General features: G+C 44.3%; 1 protein-coding gene across 1 annotated transcript in view; it reads right to left on the bottom strand.

The window, feature by feature from the left end:
- Positions 1-20,964, bottom strand: part of LOC125636877 (urea transporter 2) — a 40,709-nt gene that overhangs the window by 7,675 nt on the left and 12,070 nt on the right. The window contains exons 2-5 of the mRNA XM_075128279.1: positions 13,723-13,882; positions 12,789-12,978; positions 6,194-6,322; positions 3,428-3,620 (exon numbers count right to left, since the gene is read on the bottom strand). Of these exons, the coding sequence (XP_074984380.1) occupies positions 3,428-3,620; positions 6,194-6,322; positions 12,789-12,978; positions 13,723-13,867 (657 nt within the window). The 5' untranslated portion in view covers positions 13,868-13,882. The remainder of the gene's footprint in view (positions 1-3,427; positions 3,621-6,193; positions 6,323-12,788; positions 12,979-13,722; positions 13,883-20,964) is intronic.

Genomic DNA, 20,964 nt, shown 5'->3' with positions numbered 1-20,964 from the left:
ACTTGTCTCTTTCACCAACAGAAGTTGGTCCAAGAAAAGATATTCCCTCACCCACCTTGTCACTCTAACAACTTGTTAATAGTTTATTTTTTAATCAGCCTACAAAATTCTATAGCCTGGATGTAGTTTTGGATCATCCTATAGAATTCAGTAGAAAATACTCACAGAAAATGTATCTATTAAATTCTACAGGGATTTTCCATAGGGAATGGCCACACTCCTCGCCACCCACTTCCTTTAACCCCTGTGATGAGCCATGTAATTTTTAACCATGATGCACAGAGGATAGGATTTTGACTTTATCTGTGCTGGGTCCTCCTGTATGGAGCAGATCTTCATAGAAACATAGATTTTAAGAGCGGAAGGAATCATTATATCATCTAGTGTGCTTTCCTCTCTATCACAGACCATAGAATTTCATCCAATTACTGCTGAATTGAGCACAGTAACTTGTGTTTGACTAAACACTATCTTTAGGAAAGGCCTCCAGTCTTGATGTGAAGACATCAAGATACGGAGAATCCACCACTTTCCTTAGTAGTTTGTTCCAGTAATTAATCAACCTCACTGTTAAGAATTTGTAAGTGGAATTTGTCTGGGTTTAACTTCCAGCCATTGATTCCTATTATGCCTTTCTCCACTAGGTTAAAGAATCCTTTACTATCTGGTATTTTCTTCCCATGAAGTGACTTATACACCACGATCAAGACATTTCTTGATTTTCTTTTTTGATCAGCTAAACAGATTGAGTTCCTTAAGTCTCTTACTGCAACTGCTGCTCTCAGTCCTAATGCAATTGCTTCACTGCACACTGTTGAGGTAGAAAAAACACCAGAAAGGCCCCCTTCTGCCCCTCAAATTCCATATGAAAGTCTATGGGAGAGTTTAATCAGAGTGAAGTCCTGGCAGCAAAGCTGAAGCTTAAACAGTGGAAAGAAAAGGAGGACTTGGGGAACCTTAGAGACTAACAAATTTATTTGAGCATAAGCTTTTGTGAGCTACAGCTCACTTCATCGGATACATTCAGTGGAAAATACAGTGGGGAGATTTATATACATAGAGAACATGAAACAATGGGTGTTACCATACACACTGTATCTCCCCACTTTATTTTCCACTGAATGCATCCGATGAAGTGAGCTGTAGCTCACGAAAGCTTATGCTCAAATAAATTTTTTAGTCTCTAAGGTGCCACAAGTACTCCTTTTCTTTTTGCGAATACAGACTAACACGGCTGCTACTCTGAAACCTGTCGTTAAACAGTGAAGTATTTCAAAGCCAGGCCTCAGGCTTTCCCAGTGATTACTGCCAGTCTGTGTTCTGTTTCAGAGTAACAGCCGTGTTAGTCTGTATTCGCAAAAAGAAAAGGAGTACTTGTGGCACCTTAGAGACTAACCAATTTATTTGAGCATGAGCTTTCGTGAGCTACAGCTCACTTCATCAGATGAAGTGATCTCACTCACAGATCATCACTCACAGATCAGTCTGTGTTCTGTGGCTGCCACCACCTGGATCTCTTGGGGATTTTACATTTCATCTGATAGCACAAGGCCTGATCTAATTCCCATTATAGACCATAGGAGTCTTTCCATTGACCACAATGAGCGTTGGATCAGGCCCATGGTCCCTGGAGTTGAAGAAGGCTGTTTGTTGTTAGTCCCTCCCCTGCCCTTGCATTTCAGCATTCTAGATCAGCACCTCAACATTCTCTTTGGCCTTTTGTTTCATCTACACAGGAGAGAAATTAGCCTTGTGTAAATAGGCCAAAGCTCCTTCAGACCTCCTGTCAAATTCAGGTGCTGCGATTTCATACATATCAGCCTCCTTTCACTTTGCGACAAAGCAGTTATTCTGAAAATTCTATTCAGGGTGTGCCAGGGGGCTGACACTACTGACCGTGCCTCTCTGTGACTTACTCTCTGATTGTCCTGCAGGGTTTTTCGCTCTGTGCAAACCTAACCAAGGGATGTGTTAATAAGGAGTCCAGAAACAAGCCACGTGGATGGTGAGCCTTGGTAGTCACCTGTTCAAAAGCACTGACAGCTTTCACCTTTTCCTGCTTCAGGCTGCAGACTTCCTTTGAAGTATTAGATATTGCAAGGCGAAGTCACCAACCGGACATTTTTTTCCCATGACTGATGTTGTGTTCAAATATCGATACCAGAATAAATGGAAAGCTGATGCTTTGGCCTCCCCCGCCCGCCAAAAGGCCTCATTTTAGTGAACATTAGTTCCATGGAAACGGCTCTTTCTGTCAGCAGATAGTTCTTACAGGTTTGGGTAGCCAGCTGGCATTTCTAGATGATCTTCTCTTTCACCTTTCAAGTCATTTGTGAAGATAAGAAGATGTTTCTAATTCTTTCCTTTAATATTAATAAATCTCCACTGAAGCAGCGTTTATGTGGTCTCTAATAAAGATATTTTCCAAGTAAAGGCCAGGCCACATTCTTTGCTGTCATAAATGGGCCTCCTTCCATTCACTTCAAAGGAGCTTTGCTCATTTCCCTCAGCAGAGAATCTGTTCCTTCCTTTGCACCCCAAATTCTCTTTGGAATCAATAGGCATTTGAGGTGTGCACGGACTGCAGTGTTGGGGAGGTCACCAGCCACATATAGAGTCATTTGCAGTTTTGACTTAGTTCTATGGCTCTCATTTGATGATGTGCCCTGTGGAGTTGTACTTTGTTTTATTGCTCTACATATATTTTAAATTCTTGTTAGAAGCTTATAAATAACATCTATTATCATTGGGGTTTTTTGGTTTTTATTGTTCTCCACTTGGCAAAGGTTGATTTCCTTTTCCTATCTGTCTTAACAAGTTTAAAATGGAAATACCCATTTCTACAAGCTTTTTTTATACATTGGCATTAATTAATGATGGCAGTACAACTGGTTGGTTAATAGTAGAGGGACCACTAGAGTATAAAAGACTGTTTTTGTGTAGGTCCAGCATAAATATTGGCTATAAAAAAATCTGGATGTCCTCCTGTATATGAGTTTCTAATGATCCCATCCTGGTAGTGTCTGTGCCAATTTCTTAACAGAAAGGTGGTTTTAAAAAAAAAACTTAATGGACTATATTAATCATATGTGATACAAAGGTGTAATCCCGGCATTACATGAAAATTTGAACAAAACTATGGAGCTATGTCTCCATGGTAATGGATTACTAGAAGCCAAAGAAATTCACTGAGGATTATAGCATGTATTTAGGTCCAGTTGTGTGCTTAAGATACTTGGCAACTCTAAAACTGAAGTCACCAAAACAGACAGTTGCCATAGTAAAGTATTACATATTGTTTACTTGTTACCATGTAAATACAGAATTGTATTTTGGGGCTCTGTCTTTGTCATGCAAAATAAAAGGACATGACTGTTTATTGGCCTACTGCGTAAATGGCGTGGAATGTTTCTTTAGTGACTCTTACCTTTGGCACATCAATGTTGGACCAGGTGATATTGGGCACTGATGTTATAGGTTTAATGAGGACTGTAGGGAAGAAAAGGTTGTAATGTCCAGTGGCCGCAGAGTATAATGTCAGTGCTGCATTGAAAGGCAGTGTGAAAACAGGAATATCCCACTTACTGAAGATTGAGCCTAAAGCACTGGAGAAAACAGGGCTGAAAGAGAAAAACAAAATTATCTCATTAGAAGCTCATGAAGATTAATTCCTCAGATCACTCAGCCAGGCAAAAACTGTCCATTATCCTGACAAATAATTTAGGAAACGCATACTCTTCATGCCTTTTGGTTTTTGTTAGGAGCTGTTTGAGTTCCAAAGGTCCTTCTGATACAATCAGATTTATTTCAGGTTATCTTGAAAGTCCTGCATCCATACTTGTGCATTGCAATCAGCAATATTCAGATTTCCTCCTTGCTTTAATTACCCTAAAAATATTTAGGGACAGATTTTCAGTTGGTGTGAACTAGTGAAGCTTTATTGACTTCAATGAAGCTGATTTACACCAGCTGAGGATCTGGCCTTAATTTATTATTGCTAGAGAGGGGCCCAAATCAGACCAGAGCCAAGCCGTGAGCTAGGAGAAAGCTTGGAGTCTATCCAAGCTTATGGGTTGGGACCCTGGATAATTAAAACAATAGACAAAACCTATGACCATTCGAGTTACAGCAACAAAACTGGTTATAATTCACCACCTGATCTTCAGGCAGACAAGAGAATCTATGAGTTTCAGCCCTTTCCGGCAAAATGTCCTGAGTTCAGAAGATGACTGCCAATCTGCCTGGGCACATCGTTGTTTGATAGGCCAGTAAAATATCATTAGTTGTTTTCATTATCATCCATCATCATGGTTAAGGGCAGGTGAGTAGGTTTTGTGCCTGGGCTGGTAAATTTTTATAACATTTTTACAATACCCATTTATACAAGTAAAAGAATAGATGAAAAAAATATGGTTTACAAGGGCAGGGAAATGGTGAAAATAATGTTGTTCTTCACATTACAATGGGCAACTGACATACAGCCATATGGCTAACATTGAGGACATTGAATTAATTTCAGTTAAACATGGAATTTACATGTAAACTGGGAATTTATTTTAGAAAGGATTAAAAAGGTAAATGACAGCAAAAAATCACAGCTTTAGAAGCCAATACCTGAGTGGTATACTCCTGAGGGAATTTTGCATCCCTCCCCCCAAAATTCTGAATACAGTATTTTAAAATGTTGCAAATTTTTTCAATAAATAAATGTGGAGTCTCCCACATGGCCATGGGGAACAGAGGCCACTGGCTGCACAGAGGTGGGAGATCACCCTGCAGCCCCCGGCCCTGGCCCCGGACTTGGCGGTGAGGCTGCACCTGCCCCACCTGCCCCAGAAACACCCCAGGGCTCTGCTTCTCCACCCAGGCACACCAGGTGTGGCTGGGGAGGCTCAGCCTGGCAGGAGCCAAGTGTGGAGGGGTTTATTGTGGGGGATCCAGGTGTAGGGTGAGAGGGCTCTGTGCAGGGCAATCTGGGTGTGGGCAGCTCTGTGGGCGGTCTGGGTGCGGGGGACGGATCTGGATGCACAGGGGCTCATTGGGGGACAATTGGACTCTGCAGGGGGATTCAGGCAAAGGTGGTTGGGGCTCAGCAGAGGGGGTCTGGGTGTGGGGGACTTAGGGAGGGAGTGGGACTTGGTGGGGGTCCAGATGCAGCTGGTTGGGGCTCAGTGAGGTGAGGGTCCGGGTGGTGCAGGTGGGATGGGGCTCACCAGGATGGGTGTTTGAGTGCAGGGAGCTCAGTGGGGGATGGTCTGGGTGCAGGGGTGGGGGTCCAGATGCAGGGAGGGTGGGGATCAGGGGAGTCCGGGTGGGGAGGTGGGGCTTGACGGGGGAGTCTGGGTGCAGGGAGGTGAGTCTTGGTGGAGTGGGCGATTGGTGGTAAAGGTTCTGGATGCTGGGGGAGTGAGGCTTGGCGGGGGATCTGGGTATGGGGGGATCCGGACGTGCAGGCTTTGGGCAGACTGGGGAGCAGCTCCCTATACAGTGATCTATCTCCCCATGACTGAGGAGCGATGGGGGCAGGAAGTGCATGTGTGTGTGCGTCACAGCTTCCTGCAGCCTGAGGAGGTTTCTGGGGGTGGGGCTGACCCAGTCCTAGCCGCTCCTTTCAGGAGAAGAGGAGTTATGCCTGGCACAGGGTAGGAGCCACCAACCAGGGCGTTCCCATCCCCCAACCCCCGCGCTGGTGCAGTGATTTCCCTCTCTGCTAGCTGCTCCAGGTGCCTGAAACGACTTGCCTGCGCTCCTGGGGAGGGGCGCATGACCGCTCTTGCGGCTTCCCTTTACTTCCCTGTCAAAAAGTCATTTTTCTGCAGAGAAGCAAAGAAATCTGTGGGGGACATAAATTCTGCATGTGCACAGTGGCCCAGAATTCCCCCAGGAGTAAGAGTAGCATGATTTTATTAGATATTATTAAAATAAATGCAAGACAACATATGACAACCAATGTCTCAGGAACAGAAGGAATCAGAATCCAAGCACCGGTGCACCTCAGTTCCTCTTATTCTCTGCCTGTGACACATAGGAGTCTAGTCTGTGGGGGCTGTAATATTTTGGTCTCATTTCAGTTGTTGGGTTTAGTGGGTGGGTGTTGGTGGTCTATGATATGCAGGAGGTCAGACTAGATGATCTGGTGGTCCCTTCTGCCCTTAAATTCTACAACACAGAAGCCTAAAAGTGTGCGACTTACCATGTCATGGATACAAGAGCAACAGGCAGTAGAAGCCACCAATAGAAATCTCCCTTGTCAGAGAATACAGCTATGAGCAGTCCCACCAGGACCCCATTATAGCCATGCAGTCCCGCTGCTATGGATGATCTGTGGGAGAAAGACAATTGACTTGAAGGTTTTGTTGTTATTGAAATGCATCATCACTTAACACTGTCCCTTCACCTGTTGTGAATCGCTGCTTCCTGTGCTGGAATGTAATTTCCAGGTGTGCTGCATACCAGTGGAATTATACCAGTGTAAAACCAGTGTGAGAGAAGAATCAAGCCCTAAAAGTCCTGGCTGCCAGGTCCTTGGTCTTGTGGTTAAGGTACTGGACTGCTCATTGAGAAATCTGGATTCAAGTCTCACCTATGATACAGGCTTCTTGATGACAAGGAGCAAGTCATTTAACTTCCCTGGGCTTCTGTTCCCCATTTGTAATGGGGAAAGTGATACTTTCTTTCTCCCACCCTCTGCCTGTCATGTCGATTGAGACTGTAAGCTCTTTGGGGCATGGATTGTCTCTTACTATGTGTATGTACAGTGCCTAGCACAGTTAGGGTGACCAGGTGTCTGGTTTTCGACCGGAACACCCAGTTGACAAGGGATCCTGGTGGCTCTGGTCAGCACAGCTGACCAGGCTGTTGACTGTCTGGTTGGCAGCACCATACAGCAGGGCTGGCAGGCTCCCTGCTAGCTTCTGCACCATGCGTGTCCCGGGAAGCAGCCGGTATGTCCCCCCTCCGGCTTCTATGCATAGTGGAAGCCAGGAGGCTCTGCACTCTGCCCCCGCCCCAAGTGCTTCCCTCGTAGCTCCCATTGGCCAGGAACCAGAGCCAATGGGAGCTGCAGGCATGGCACATGTGGAGGGGGCAGCATGCAGAGCCTCTGCATAGGAGCCAGAGGGGTGACATGCTGGCTACTTCTGGGAGCTGCTTGAGGTAAGCGCCACCCAGAGCCTGCACCCTTGACCTCCTCCCGGGCCCCAACCCCCAGCCCCAGCCCTGATCCCCCTCCCGCCCTCCGAACCCCTCAATCCCAGCCTGAAGCACCCTCTTGCACCCCAAACCCCTCATCCCCAGCCCCGCCCCAGAGCCTGCACTCCCAGCCAGAGCCCTCACTCCCCCCTGCACCCCAGGCTCCTGCCTCAGCCCTGATCTCCCTCCCGCCCTCTGAACCCCTGAATCCCAGCCTGAAGCACCCTCTTGCACCCCAAATCCTTCACCAGCCCCACCCTGGAGCTTGGACTCCCTGCAGGAGTCGTCACTCCCCCCCCGCCACACCCCAGCCTAGAGCCTCCTCCCGCATCCTGAACCCCTCATTTCTGCTGAACAAGACTGTGGAACATAGATGTTTGCTCTCCCTAATACTGTCTGTTTCCCCCCCATAGAAAATAAAAGATGCCCCCAAAGAAGCCTTCAGGAGCTCAGTATAGGAAGTGAAAAGCTCAGGTGCAATCTCGTTTGCAGCAAGGGGCAAATTGGATGGGAACATATCTGAAACAGAACAACACATACTGGGCTTTAGGCACTAGTGATCGTCCCAGTGCAGAAGAAATTGAAGAGCAAAGCATAAATGATGGAAGTCCTGTTACTAAGGAATTAGCAGATTTACTTAAAGATAAGGAATGGAAATATGAGGAAAGTGGTGAAGAATTGTCCAGTTTTCCTGGCGGTGTAAAGGAGAGTGATGATAAAAGAAAAATCTGGTTTACATGAAAAGGAGAGAAACAATAGAGAAGAATCAGCCTTGCATGATGACAGAAACAGCAGTGAGAAAAATTGCACCCCACAAATCGATACATCAGATCCCGCTTTATGGCCAGTGATCCTAAACTCTGCCGATACTGATCATACAATTTTGAATGGGCTGGGCAAAATCAAGGACATGACATTTCCAGTCAGTGAGCAGAAGCGACACTTCTCAAAGTCACACTGCAAAAGAGTGCTAAAGAATGGTGAGAAGCTGACTCGGTGTTGGCTAGTTTACTTGAAATCAACTGACAACATATTCTGTTTTTGTTGCAAAATATTTGACCAGAATACTAAATCGTTGCTTGCGCTTTCCGGGTACAGCTCCTGGCATAACTTAGCTGATGATCAGAAGCACAATGAAAAGTCACCAGGTAATTTTACAGCCTACTCCCAACGGATGGAAATCAAGTCCAGGCTCAAGTTGAATAAACGCATAGACACGGAAAACCAGCAGAAGACCATTTTCTGGTTTGTGGATGACGCTACTGGAAAAGGCCTAACAGAACTGTTTATGAACCTTTTGAATGAGAATAAAATAAAGCTTCAGGACTGCCACGACCAAGACTATGACAGTGATGCAAACATGAAGGGAAGAAACAGTGGTGTCCAGGCAAGGATCCGTGCGCTGAATCCAAGAGCTTTCTTCGTGTCTTGTGGCTGCCATTCCCTCAGCCTGGTTCTGTCAGATGCAGTGTCATCTTCATTAGATTCAATATCTCTCTCCAGAGTACTGCAAAGGAGATACATCCTGTCTTCAGCGTCAACTATCAGATGGAAGATCCTCACAGACAATGTTACAAATCAGTGATACTCACTGGGAGAGTCGCACTGACAGTGTAAGGCCAGTGAGATAGCTCAGTGACTGAGGTTTACAATGCCCTGATGGAACTGGCACAATTGAGTAAAGCGGAAGCCGGAATCTGACATGAGGCGTAAAGCCTGGCAAACCACATCACCGACTTCAAATTTCTGGTCTCAGTTGTGGTTTGGCACGATATCTTGTTCCAAGTAAATGTTGTAAGCCAGGGATTACAAACCTCAGTCAGTGGACATCGCGACTACTACTACTTTGATGAGAAGCTGCCGTGATTTCACAGTGGCCTACAGAGACAATGGATTTGAAGATGCTACCACTACTGCCAAAGAAATGGCAGAAAACGTAAAGAGTTGAGCCTGTCTTCAAGGAAATTCGTATTCATTGGAAGAAGAGACAGTTTGCTTATGAGGGAAGAGATGAGGTGATGGGAAGCTTGGAAATAAAATTCAAGAGTTTTTCTGCATGCTCATAGACACTGCTCAAGTGTCTATCAAAGAAAGCTTTGGACAAATGAAGCACCATGAAATGACCTGGGCGGGGGGTTGTATGACCTTAGTAAGCTGCTGGCGGACAGGAAAACACTCTTGAACAATTGCATGGACCTTCGCCGGACGCTGACACATGGGTAATGTTAGGATGTCAATGATAAAGGCCTCTATGTTGAATTGGACAACATCCGCCACATTTTGCAACACGGGAAGCACTCTCCATTCCAAGTTCTCCAGTTCATTCATGAGGCAGAGCTGAAGGACACTTTTCCTAACCTGGGCGTAGCTTTGAGGCTTCTGCTCACGGTGCCAGTCACAGTTGCGAGTGATGAGTGCAGCTTTTCGAAGCTGAGGCTTGTGAAACCTATCTTTGACTGATGATGATGACTGGTGCCTCCCTATATTTGGGGGGGCACCAGCTAAAATGGAGGACATGTGACCTCCCCACGTGTCTCCTCCCTGCCCTAACCCCAGCCTGGGGCCCTACACTGTCCCCGCCCCCTCACCCCACCGTACATTACCTGTGGGGCGGGGGGAGGGGCTCTGTCCTTCTGCTGTGCCAGCTTCCCCTTCCACCCCCGGCTATGTTCAGCTGCTCTCCCTGGCAGCCTGCCCAGTGCTGGGAGCGGGCCGGAGCTGCTCCCAGTCGCTGCTGCTCGGTGCAGCCTAGTCAGTTGTCTGGGAGACAGCCTGGCTAGAGAGGGGCGGTAGCGGCAGCCCACTCCCTGCTGCAGCTCAGCTTCCGGGACACAGGCTGAGCAAGCTGGACCCCCCCTCCTTCCCCCCCCCCACCCACCGGCATGCTCTGTGCGCAGCAGCACCTGCCTGGGAGAGAACCTGGTCAGGGAGGCGCGGCAGCAAAACCTTCTCCCTGCCCAGGCTTGGCTTCTGGGGACTTTAGGGGGGCTCCAGCTTGCTTGGCCACTGTCCGTGGAAACCCAGCCTGGGCAAGGGGCAGCCACCACAACTAGGTGCTCTCCTAGGTAGCTGCTGTGCTCCGGCCCCACCTCTTCTAAGGCTGTCACCTACTGTAACACTATTTGATACCGGTCCACCCAGTGCTGGTGCACACTTCCATTTCTTGATGTTAGTACATTTCAGTTATACTTAAAATTAAAAAGTTTCTATAAGCTAAGAGGAAATCAATTTTTTAAATTTGCTTATATATGGCAAGAATAAATACAGATGTACAGATCCTAGCGTGCAAATTTATCGTCTTGTGTGATAGGGATAAATCATGTATGCAAATCGTGCATCAAAGTCATGCAATGAGCTACAATGCAATAAAAAATAAGGTATTCAAAAGTTTAATGGAGGGGGAGGGGCGCCAAACACGCTCCTCACCTGGGGTGCCATTCGGTATAGGGCCAGCTCTGGGGAGGGGTTGCAAGGGCTTTGGAGGATAGGATGAAAATTCAAAATGGTCTGTAGCAAACAGGATGAAATTCAATAAGGACAAATGCAAAGTAGTCCACTTAGGAAGGAACAATCACCTGCACACATACAAAATGGGAAATGACTGCCTAGGCAGGAGTACTGCAGAAAGGGATCTGGGGGTCATAGTGGATCACAAGCTAAATATGAGTCAACAGTGTAACACTGTTGCAAAAAAAGCAAACATCATTCTGGGAGTGTTGTAAGCAAGACACTGTAGCTCACGAAAGCTTATGCTCAAATAAATTGGTTAGTCTCTAAGGTGCCACAAGTACTCCTTTTCTTTTTGCGAATACAGACTAACACGGCTGTTACTCTGAAGACACGAGAAGTAATTCTTCCGCTCTACTCTGTGCTGATTAGGCCTCAACTGGAGTATTGTGTCCAATTCTGGGTGCCACATTTCAGGAAAGATGTGGACAAATTGGAGAAAGTCAGGAGGAGAGCAACAAAAATGATTAAACGTCTAGAAAACCTGACTTATAAGGGAAATTTGAAAAAAAATGGATTTGTTTAGTCTAGGGAAGAGAAGACTGAGAGGGGACATGATAACAGTTTTCAAGTACATAAATGGTTGTTACAAGGAGGGGAAAAATTTGCTCTCCTTAACTTCTGAGGACAGCCATGGGTGGTGTGTGACTCCTGCATTTTGGGATGCTGTGTGCAAGTGCCGGACACTCCCTAAAAGTGGGGGACCATGCCCCTTGCTCTGCTTTGAGGCCCACACCTGCTTGGGCTTCTCTCCCTAAGGCCCCACCCATTCTCCATCCCCGCGAATGCGGATATAAATTGGATGTCCGTGGAGCTGCAGGGCTTTACTGGGAACCGCTGTCCCTAGTCATGCAAGTGGCTGCACGCTCCTGGACAAGACTAGTGCGACCAGGGACAGCTGCTGGTGAGCCTGGTGCCCTTCAGCCACACTGGAAGAGCTGCCGGCACAGGGCATGGCTTCCTGGTAGCAGCAGCCCGATGTGCTGCTGGTTTTGCTGTTGCGGTTCCCGGTACAGCCCTGCAGCTTCACGGATATCCGATTTATATCTACAGATATCTGCATCCATGGATATACATTTGGATCCATGCAGGGCTTGACTCTTCACCCTTTCTCCCAAGATCCCCTCCTGCCCACTACTGGCCCCTTTTCACCCCCTTTCCAGACCTGCCCTGCCTGCCGGGGGCGGAGAGGTGCGAGTGGCAGGTGGGTGGGGTCTCTGGGTAAGGGGAGGAGTGGGGACAGGCCCTCAGGAGGAAGAGGCGGAACATGGGTGTAAGAGGAGCAGCGTGGGCAGGGCCATAGCCCCAGCACCCTTTCAGCAGTGGCTCTCCAAAGGTTGCAGTTCGGTGCTCCTCCATAGGAAGGTGGCTTAGCCTCCCCTGGCCTATTATACCCACCGCTCATGAGGGTAGGACAAGAAGCAATGGGCTTAAATTGCAGCAATGGCGGTTTAGGTTGGACATTAGGAAAAATTTCCTAACTGCCAGGGTGGTTAAGCACTGGAATAAATTGCCTAGAGAGGTTGTGGAATCTCCCTCATTGGATATTTCAAAGAGCAGATTAGACAAGCACCTGTCAGGGATGATCTAGATAATACTTTGTCCTGCCATGAGTGCAGGGGACTAGAGTAGACGACCTCTCCAGGTCCCTTCCAGTCCTACGATTCTATAATTCTATGATATAGCTAGCTCAGACTACAACCGAGGTGAAGCCATAGCAGCCTGGGTTGTACAGCCCCGCCCAGCACTCTGGTATGTACTTCAGCAGCTATGGCTTCACTGTTATTGTTATTCCAGCTGGCTAGGCCAAAGCTAGCTCAGGTTTGTCTATTGCAGCGTGCACCTATCCTAACTCCTGGGCTTGTTTTGCCTCAGTTAGGATTTCAGGAGCTCGGGCCTTGAAGGTGTAGGAAAAATGTATTTCTTAGTGAAGACAGCATTCCCCAGAGGTTATGTTTCAGAGTATAACAACCTATATAAGCACTTTTTCTTTCTATTAATATGTTAAGCTAAGGCAGTACTAGCTACTCAGCACATCAGGATCCTATTTCTCACTTATCACAATATTTTAAATCACAAGACCAACCTACCTGTCCTGACTCAGAATAAGTGCTGTTAACGTTGAGACAACAGTTCCTAAACAGCCTGTGAGCGTCCACCAACGATTCTGGACAAGGAACCCAACAATCATGATAAGCCCACTGATAGGGTTATTGACGAACATCACCTGGGATGTCCCTCGCAGGACCCAGTCGACAAACTGAAACGGGAGCGGTTTATCTGAAATAGATCACATTGTAAACACTTGGTAAATGAGATGGTCTGTCCAGGATGGTTTTCTGGAAACGCATGGAGAAATGCAAGGATGCCGCACTGCTTGGCAGCAAAACCAAGGCATGTATCAACGAGGCTGTAAAATTCAACTCAGATTTTATGATTGCCTGGATAATGGTCTGCAGCTGGAAAACTAACTGAGATGAATAGCACAGCTGTTAGAATTCCCTATTCTAAAGCATACGGTGCCAGATTTATACAAACTGCTGACGTATGATGTCTGCATCTTGGATGGCAGGTTAGGTGAGTATCTTGATGCTGATTTATTGAGAGATCAAAACCCATGGATGAATGATTTAACTTCACACTGGTGTTTGGGCATGATAAACATTAGTCTGTGGGAAAGAAAGGGGCACATGATAAGGAATGAGCCAGCATTGAAATAAACATCCTCTGTTACGCTCACAAGATGAAATTCACTCCTCTGCAGAGGGGCCGGCACAATGGGGTGAATTTCAGCTTATGCACCCTCTGGACTTGGATGGTGGATGAGCCTTGGTTTGGCTCTTTGCACAAGGGGGCATTTCCCCTACAATGTAGGAATGGTTCAGTATTATCATTTCTGTTCTGCAGTTTATTGAACCAGCTCATCCTTGAATTAGTTAACACAGATCGAACATGCTGGTCGCTATTTATTAGCCACAGTGCTTTTCTGATGTATTCAAATTGGCTCAGTTGAAATGGGCTTACCTTGAAGCCAGTCTCCAAACTCTTTCATGTCTCCTGTGATATAGCAAATGGCTTTGCAGACTTGTTTCCCACATTTTCTCACTGGAGTCTGGTTTTGTGTCTTCTTTTCCCCTTTCATTTCTATCTTGACTTCAGCACCCTCCATGGTTGCTTTTAGAGCCTTTGAAGGAATTCAGAAAAGGAGACAATGCATTACGATGCCCCAATATGTCTGTTATTTATTCCCTCTGCCACTTAGTATGTATTGCACACTGGAACTGGGAGCAATTAGAGAGAAGGTGGTCTATTATGGAACTATCTGCTTTTCTTTAAAGTATCGCTCTTCACTGGAAGAGAAGGTCATATCTTTAATCTCTCTCAGGTTCTCTGTATTGCCCCTCACCACAATACCCAAGGTCAAGATTTTCATAGTTTCATAAATCTGAAGGCCAGAAGGAACCATGGTCATCTAGAATTACCTGAGGCATAACCTGGGCCATAGTTTATCTCAGTAATAACATGTGGTTCAGCTACAACCTAGAAATAAATCAATCCTTGATTTAAAGGGTGAAACCATGGCCCTATTGAAGCCAATGAGAGTTTTGCCACTGATGTCAGTGGAGCCAAGATTTTGTCCCAAAATTCCATGTTATGGAGAATCCACCACATCCCTTGGGAAGCTGTTCCAATGGATATGTACACTCACTGTTAACATTTTTTTCACCTTATTTTTGGCTTGAATTTGTCTAGCTGTTTCTTCCAGCCTTCAAAAGTGAGTGCTTAAAGTTAGGACCACGTGTCCATATTTAATCACTTAAATGAAGTCAAATACAGCAAAGCACAAAAAAACCCAGGCTTAACTTTAAACATGTGCATTGTCCCTCACACCACTACTCCCTTGGATAAAAATAAGCGTGTGCTTATATGTTTGGCTGAATTAGGGTCGTAGGTGCAGATCCTCAAAGATATGTAGGTGCCTAGTTCCCATGGAGATCAATGTGAGTTAGGCATCTAAATGTCCTTGCGGTTATAGGCCTGAATGCCTGATTTTCAAAAGTGCTCAGCACTTATTTAAGAGACTAGGGGCCCGATCTGAGGCCTGTTGAAGTCATTGGAAAGACTTTATGAATGTAGGATCCTAATCACACACACAATTTTTGAAACTCTTGTCTCAAGTGCTTAGGGAGCAGTTCCCAATTTAGTGCCACGAGCTCAAAATCCACAAAGCTTTCACTGGAATTCACTCACTATTTGGAGTGATAGGACCCATCCAGGCCAATTGTTGAGGAAAAGCAGACATTGCAGTGAACGGCAAACTAAAGCTACATCTGTTCTGATTGGTGGACTATTGCCTACACAGGAAGCAAAATGTACTAGGGCACCCCTACTGGTTAAGACTGTGAGTAGATAATTTAAATATGACACTATTTCACACACAAAGATTATAATAAATCTATAGCTGGTTAGGACTTAACAGTTATCACTATGCTGCACATTATGGTCATTTGGAGCTTCATGGCAGCAGTAGGGATAGAAATCATGCTCCAAAAGTACAGGCCCTATTATTTACACTAAAGGAGACTCTCCCTTAGCTGTAGCAGTTTAGGGCCTATAACACACAGCTGAGCAGTTCTGACTCAGTCTGGAGGAACACATGGTTACATGCACACACTGGTCACCAGTTTACTGCCATAGACTATGGCACAACTTTGAAAAAAATATAAAAATCAATTTTTGCCCAAACATACAAAAATCACATTTTTTTTTGAAAAACCAAAACTCTGCTAGTGTAGGTGCCTCACCAAAACCAGTGCAGTTGTGATCCCTGCTTGGAAGAGCGTACAATCTTATTTCAGGTGTGTGACCCAATCAATAGGCGGTATCAACAGACCAGTAAGGGGAGCGAAAAGGAAGAAAATGATGACAATAATAAGATCATGTGGTTACTCAGTGCAGCACGGGCTGTGCGTACATATCTCCATGGTTCTGTTACTCATTTTTGTTTTTTGTTTAATCTTCCCACGTTCTTCACTTTCCTAGGCATAATCGCTGCACCAGATGCGTTGTACTTTTATTATTTTTTAAATCTTTCATTTCAGAATGGGGTTCTACTTGGCCATTCCAGTATCAAAAATCAAGTATCAGAATTTTCCCATCCGAGAAAAGTGCTTGCAGGCAATGGATGAATGTACAAACAAATGACTCAGCACTTAAACAAAAGAATGATTTCCCCCCCCCCCCCCCGTTAATTATTATGCAGAAAAAAACTGGCTACTTCATAAAACCAATAGAAAGTGTGTTTTGGGTTTGGCAGAAAAATGCAATCTGTATGCAGCATTTAGCATTCCTCACATGCTTCCTTGCATTCTAATTGAGTAACTAGGTATTTGTGTACACGATAAGCCTACTGATAGGGTTATTGACGAAGATCACCTGGGATGTCCCTCGCAGGACCCAACTGACAAACTGAAACACGAGTGGTTTATCTGAAAGAGATCATGCAGTAAACACTTTGTAAATGAGATGGTCTGTCCAGGACGGGTTTTTTAAAACACACAAAGAAATACAATGACGCCACACTGCTTGGCAGCAAAACCAAGGCATCTACCCATAAGGCCGTAAAACTCAGATTTTATGATTGCCTGTACAATGGTTTGCAGCTGGAAAGCTAACTGAGATTGTTTACATCAAAGTAATTTGGAAAAGTTACACAGTAGGGAACATAATGTCCCTACTAAGAAGGGTCTGCATACCTGGTCAGGTAAGTTGTATAGTAGAGATGAAAATGGTATATGCTTAAGGCCTAAATTCAAGACAGCACATACTTAACTGTCTGTATATGCACAAGTCCATTCCTATTAAGTAAGGAATTTAAGAATAGGCTTATTCCATTGAAGCCAACAAGGGATTTAAGTGTTCTGTTGAACAGGAGCCTACATTAATAGTGAAATTTAAACTTTATTGGTGCGTAGTGTCTATGCAGAACCTGCCCTGTGATGAAAAACATGGTTAGGGCAGCTTCCAATAGTTTCCGCTCTTTGTTCAAAGGAACACTTGCCCTGGGATATAGATTAATGCTGGCACATTAGTGCTTTAAGCTTCAGTGAAATGTGGAGTTCTTAATGTAAGAGAATGTGTGAATGCCAAGAGGACCTAGTCATTATGTTATTCATCAGGTCACGTGTTCTGAAACGCTTAAGGGGACAGTCAATTAGTTTAAATACAATTATCTTATGGGACAAATTCTGCTCTCCACTATGCAGGTGTAAATCTGGGGAACTCCACTGAATTGAGTGGAATTGCCCTGGATTTTCATGGGCATAACTGAGGGCAGAAATTGCTCCAGTTCTCTGTGAGGGGCAGCGAGGCAAAGTGAGAGGAGAGTGTGACATTTGTTTGGATGTGTCCCTCCACTGTTCTGGCCTGAACTTCAACCTCAGAAGAAGCTGCATTAAAGCTATGCCTATCTGTTCTTCCAGCATATCCAAAAGCGGCACTCTTGCAGGGAGGTCTGGAGAGTGTGCTGGCCAGAGGTGGTGCTTTCACTCAGATTCGTTAGGCCTGCGTCCATCAAGAGAAGAGTCAGCCGAGAGTGGCCTACTGGAGATGTCACAAATATGGCTCAGAGAACATCCATTCATTCCTCCTAGCGTGTCATGTGTGATAAAGGGCAAGCATAAGAAAATCAGTAGGAAACATGCCCACAGCAGCATGGCATGTAGTAGGCAGAGTTCATGATTAATCTCAGGAAGGGTCATGGGATTATTAAGGGCCAAATCCTGTTTTCATTGACTTAAATGATGCAGGATCAAAGCTTGGATTCCAAATTACTGGCTTATTCTTGTATGAAATGGCTCATCTATCAAAATAGCTATGTAATGTGTCCTGGCTTTCTTGCCATGATATTAGCAGTATGCTTGCTGCTGGAGGATGGGGAAATCACTTTATTTTGCCCAAAAGTCTTGTATGATTTGGTCTTTATATTGTTATAAACAAATATATTAATAAAGAACAAGATGAGTATCTCTCCTACCCAACCCTGCCCCTACCCAAAAGGACAGAGAACTCTGTACAACCTGCAAGGTGTAAACTAAATATTTATGGCTCCATCTCGTGCTCAAAGGAAAGCTGAAGTGAGATCTGACCCATTGAAAAATTGAGTCTGACAGAGGAGGTTTTTGAATGTTTTTAATGAAACTGCAGACTTACAGAGGTTTTCATTGCAGTCTAAGATACTATAAGGTAATAACATGAAATCTTAAGTTGAAAAATGTGCTCACAGGGCCACATTCTGATCTAGGTTACATGGGAGTAAAGTTGGAGTAAGTCTCTTGAATTCATGGTAGTTACTCAGGCCAGCAAGTCGTCCTTTAATAAATAAATATGCTATTAAAGTAAAATTAACATTGATTTTTACTCTTCTAAAGAGTATTTTAAAGGAGAGGTGAGGAGGAACTGGAAAATGTACATCAAGGGACAATTCTGCAGTGACATGTGACTGGAATAATTGGCTTCAATTTCTTTTGTTTCTCTCTGAGTTTCGTGATCCTGTAAAAAAAATGTTTTTTTTTTTGTTCTAAGATTCCAGTGAAGGGTTAAATTCTGTTCTTGATTATGACAGGTTTCAGAGTAACAGCCGTGTTAGTCTGTATTCGCAAAAAGAAAAGGAGTACTTGTGGCACCTTAGAGACTAACCAATTTATTTGAGCATAAGCTTTCGTGAGCTACAGCTCACTTCAGATCCGATGAAGTGAGCTGTAGCTCACGAAAGCTTATGCTCAAATAAATTGGTTAGTCTCTAAGGTGCCACAAGTACTCCTGTTCTTGATTATGCCTCTGTAAATCCAGAGTAACTCCATTGGTCTCTATGGATTTACAGTGATAATGTATAACATGTGCTCCCTACTGGTTTGGTATGAAATCATTAAAAAAACAAAACCAAAATCTGCTGGTTGATCGATAGAACCTACAATAAAAGTAGATGAGCTAAGGAATATTCCTTATTTTGTGGGAGTTTCATTTGGAACACGATACAACTCAATGTATGGGTCTGCTCCAACTCCTATTTTATACAGCTCAAGAGTGAGAGATAAACACCCAAGAACTGCATTTAGAAAGTGATCAGGATGCAAGGAATTTATCTGACCAAATTCTGACCTGTCACATCACAGAGTTACTCTATTTACTGCTGATTTACACAAAGTGGGTGCATTGCTTACATTATCCAAAGATTCCAACTACTTTTTTAGACTCCCCTTGCCTTGAGAATTTTGAGCTGTCAGATAAAATATCTCACTGTAGCCGTAAGTAAATTATAGCCTTTCGAAGAACAATACTGTTTAGTTCAAATATTTCATAGTTATAATGAAATAGCCCTATCGGAAGAAAAAAAACCTACATGAATTTCTGATGTACAAAAATTAAGCTACGGAAGTGATTCTTCTGCAGTGAATGAGAAGCCAATTGATTGTTCTCTCTCATCTATCCAGAACCAATATGTCTTAAATGGAGCTCTGGGTATTGCATAAGTTTATCCTCTCCCCAAATCAAGTCAATTCCATTCTGCTGTACATTGCAACCATAGCATTCTGCTGCCACCACACCTACAGGAGTGACCTACTAAAGCTGAAGAGAGGTGAAGTGGATGGTGGGGTTTGAATCCTGGAACATCTGGCATGGGCTGTAAATATTATTTCACATATTGAAATAAAATTGTAGTCCATTCATTAGAAAATATACATTATAATACACGAGTACAAGCTCTACTTGTAGCGGGTAAAGGACCAGAGACTGTCATTAGAATTATTAGCTCAATACTCACAGATAATGCTGATTTCCAACTTCTCTCCTGTGCGTTTTGGGGGGAGGAGGGAGTTGATCTTTGCCTACTGATCTGCAGATAGAAAAGGTATTCTCTTCTCTACACTAGAATTTCTCTTGTTGCCAATGTGACCCTGAGGATTTTCAAGTTTCTCTATAATTTTAAGAGGATTTAAAGCCCCAGGTGGTCCTTCTTTATTCCAGTAGATTCCAGCATGCAGTTACATTCATTATATCTCACTTCCTTCAGGATTGTTATTGTGAAAGATTTTGAGCTGGCGTAAGTCAATGTGGCTCCATTGACGCTGATTAAGATCTGTTCCCATATATCTAAGTTCATGTTGCTCAATATTAAGTACAAAATGCATATTTTGTGATGTGCATGCGTGCACGCGCACACACAATCCCAAATGTTGGCAAGCTTCTAATGCATTTATTATGCTTGCTAGACATGCTCCATTGCATAGGGTAAATGTGCAATTAGAAAAGTAGAGTTAGCTTACATTTGGTTAAGAAAATAACATATTTGGTTTATCGTTTGTGACTAGTAGGAAGAAGGCCCCAACCAGCAAGTAAAAGAAGGCTGTGAGAATAATAATTAATCTTACTTGTAGTGTGGGAAGGATGTATAGGAGTATAACAGGGTTTAAAAGAGAACTGGATAAATTCATGGAGGTTAAGTCCATTAATGCCTATTAGCCAGGATGGGTAAGGAATGGTGTCCCTAGCCTCTGTTTGTAAGACGGTGGAGATGGATGGTAGGAGAGAGATCACTTGATCATTAACTGTTAAGTTCACTCCCTCTGGGGCAATTGGCATTGGCCACTGTCAGTAGACAGGATACTGGACTGGATGGACCTTTGGTCTGACCCAGTATGGCCATTCTTATGTTCTTATGTATGATTCCAAAACTAACTAATAAAATAAAGAGCTGCAGTAACAAGACAAAGGGAAATTGTCTTCAAAGAAACAAGCCCAAAGAAACAAGCCTGTTCTGCTGGCAAGCAAGGATGGGGAGAGAAATAAGAAAGGAAGGCCTTGGAGGAAGGAATGAGCAAAGATAAAGTGCTTCAAACTGGGTTTTTGCTAAAACTAACAAGTTAGCTGAAGAGTATAAAGACAGACATGAAACTATAGGTTCTTGGTCAGACCCTACCTGATCATACTGAAAGACGCCAGAATGAGATGGTCATCCCTAGGTTTGGCCTATTTGTAAGTATACTGCTCACAAATTTAAGAACACTCTGTTACTATATTGGGTGTGGTGACTGCTTATTTTTAGGCTGACATGTTTACAGCAACTGCATAAAATACCATTTGGGCTTTGGATTTAATGAAGAAATTTATAGTTAAATTAGTGTTTGGTGATTTCTCATATTATTATTCATTATTCCAACATTTTGATGACCCCTGAAGGGACCGCAGAAATGAACATCAGTTGCT

Source organism: Caretta caretta, chromosome 5, assembly GCF_965140235.1.
Source record: "Caretta caretta isolate rCarCar2 chromosome 5, rCarCar1.hap1, whole genome shotgun sequence".
NCBI classification, from domain to species: domain Eukaryota; kingdom Metazoa; phylum Chordata; order Testudines; family Cheloniidae; genus Caretta; species Caretta caretta.
The sequence above is the reverse complement of the archived record's forward strand: the minus strand, read 5'-3'. Positions and strand labels throughout refer to the sequence as shown.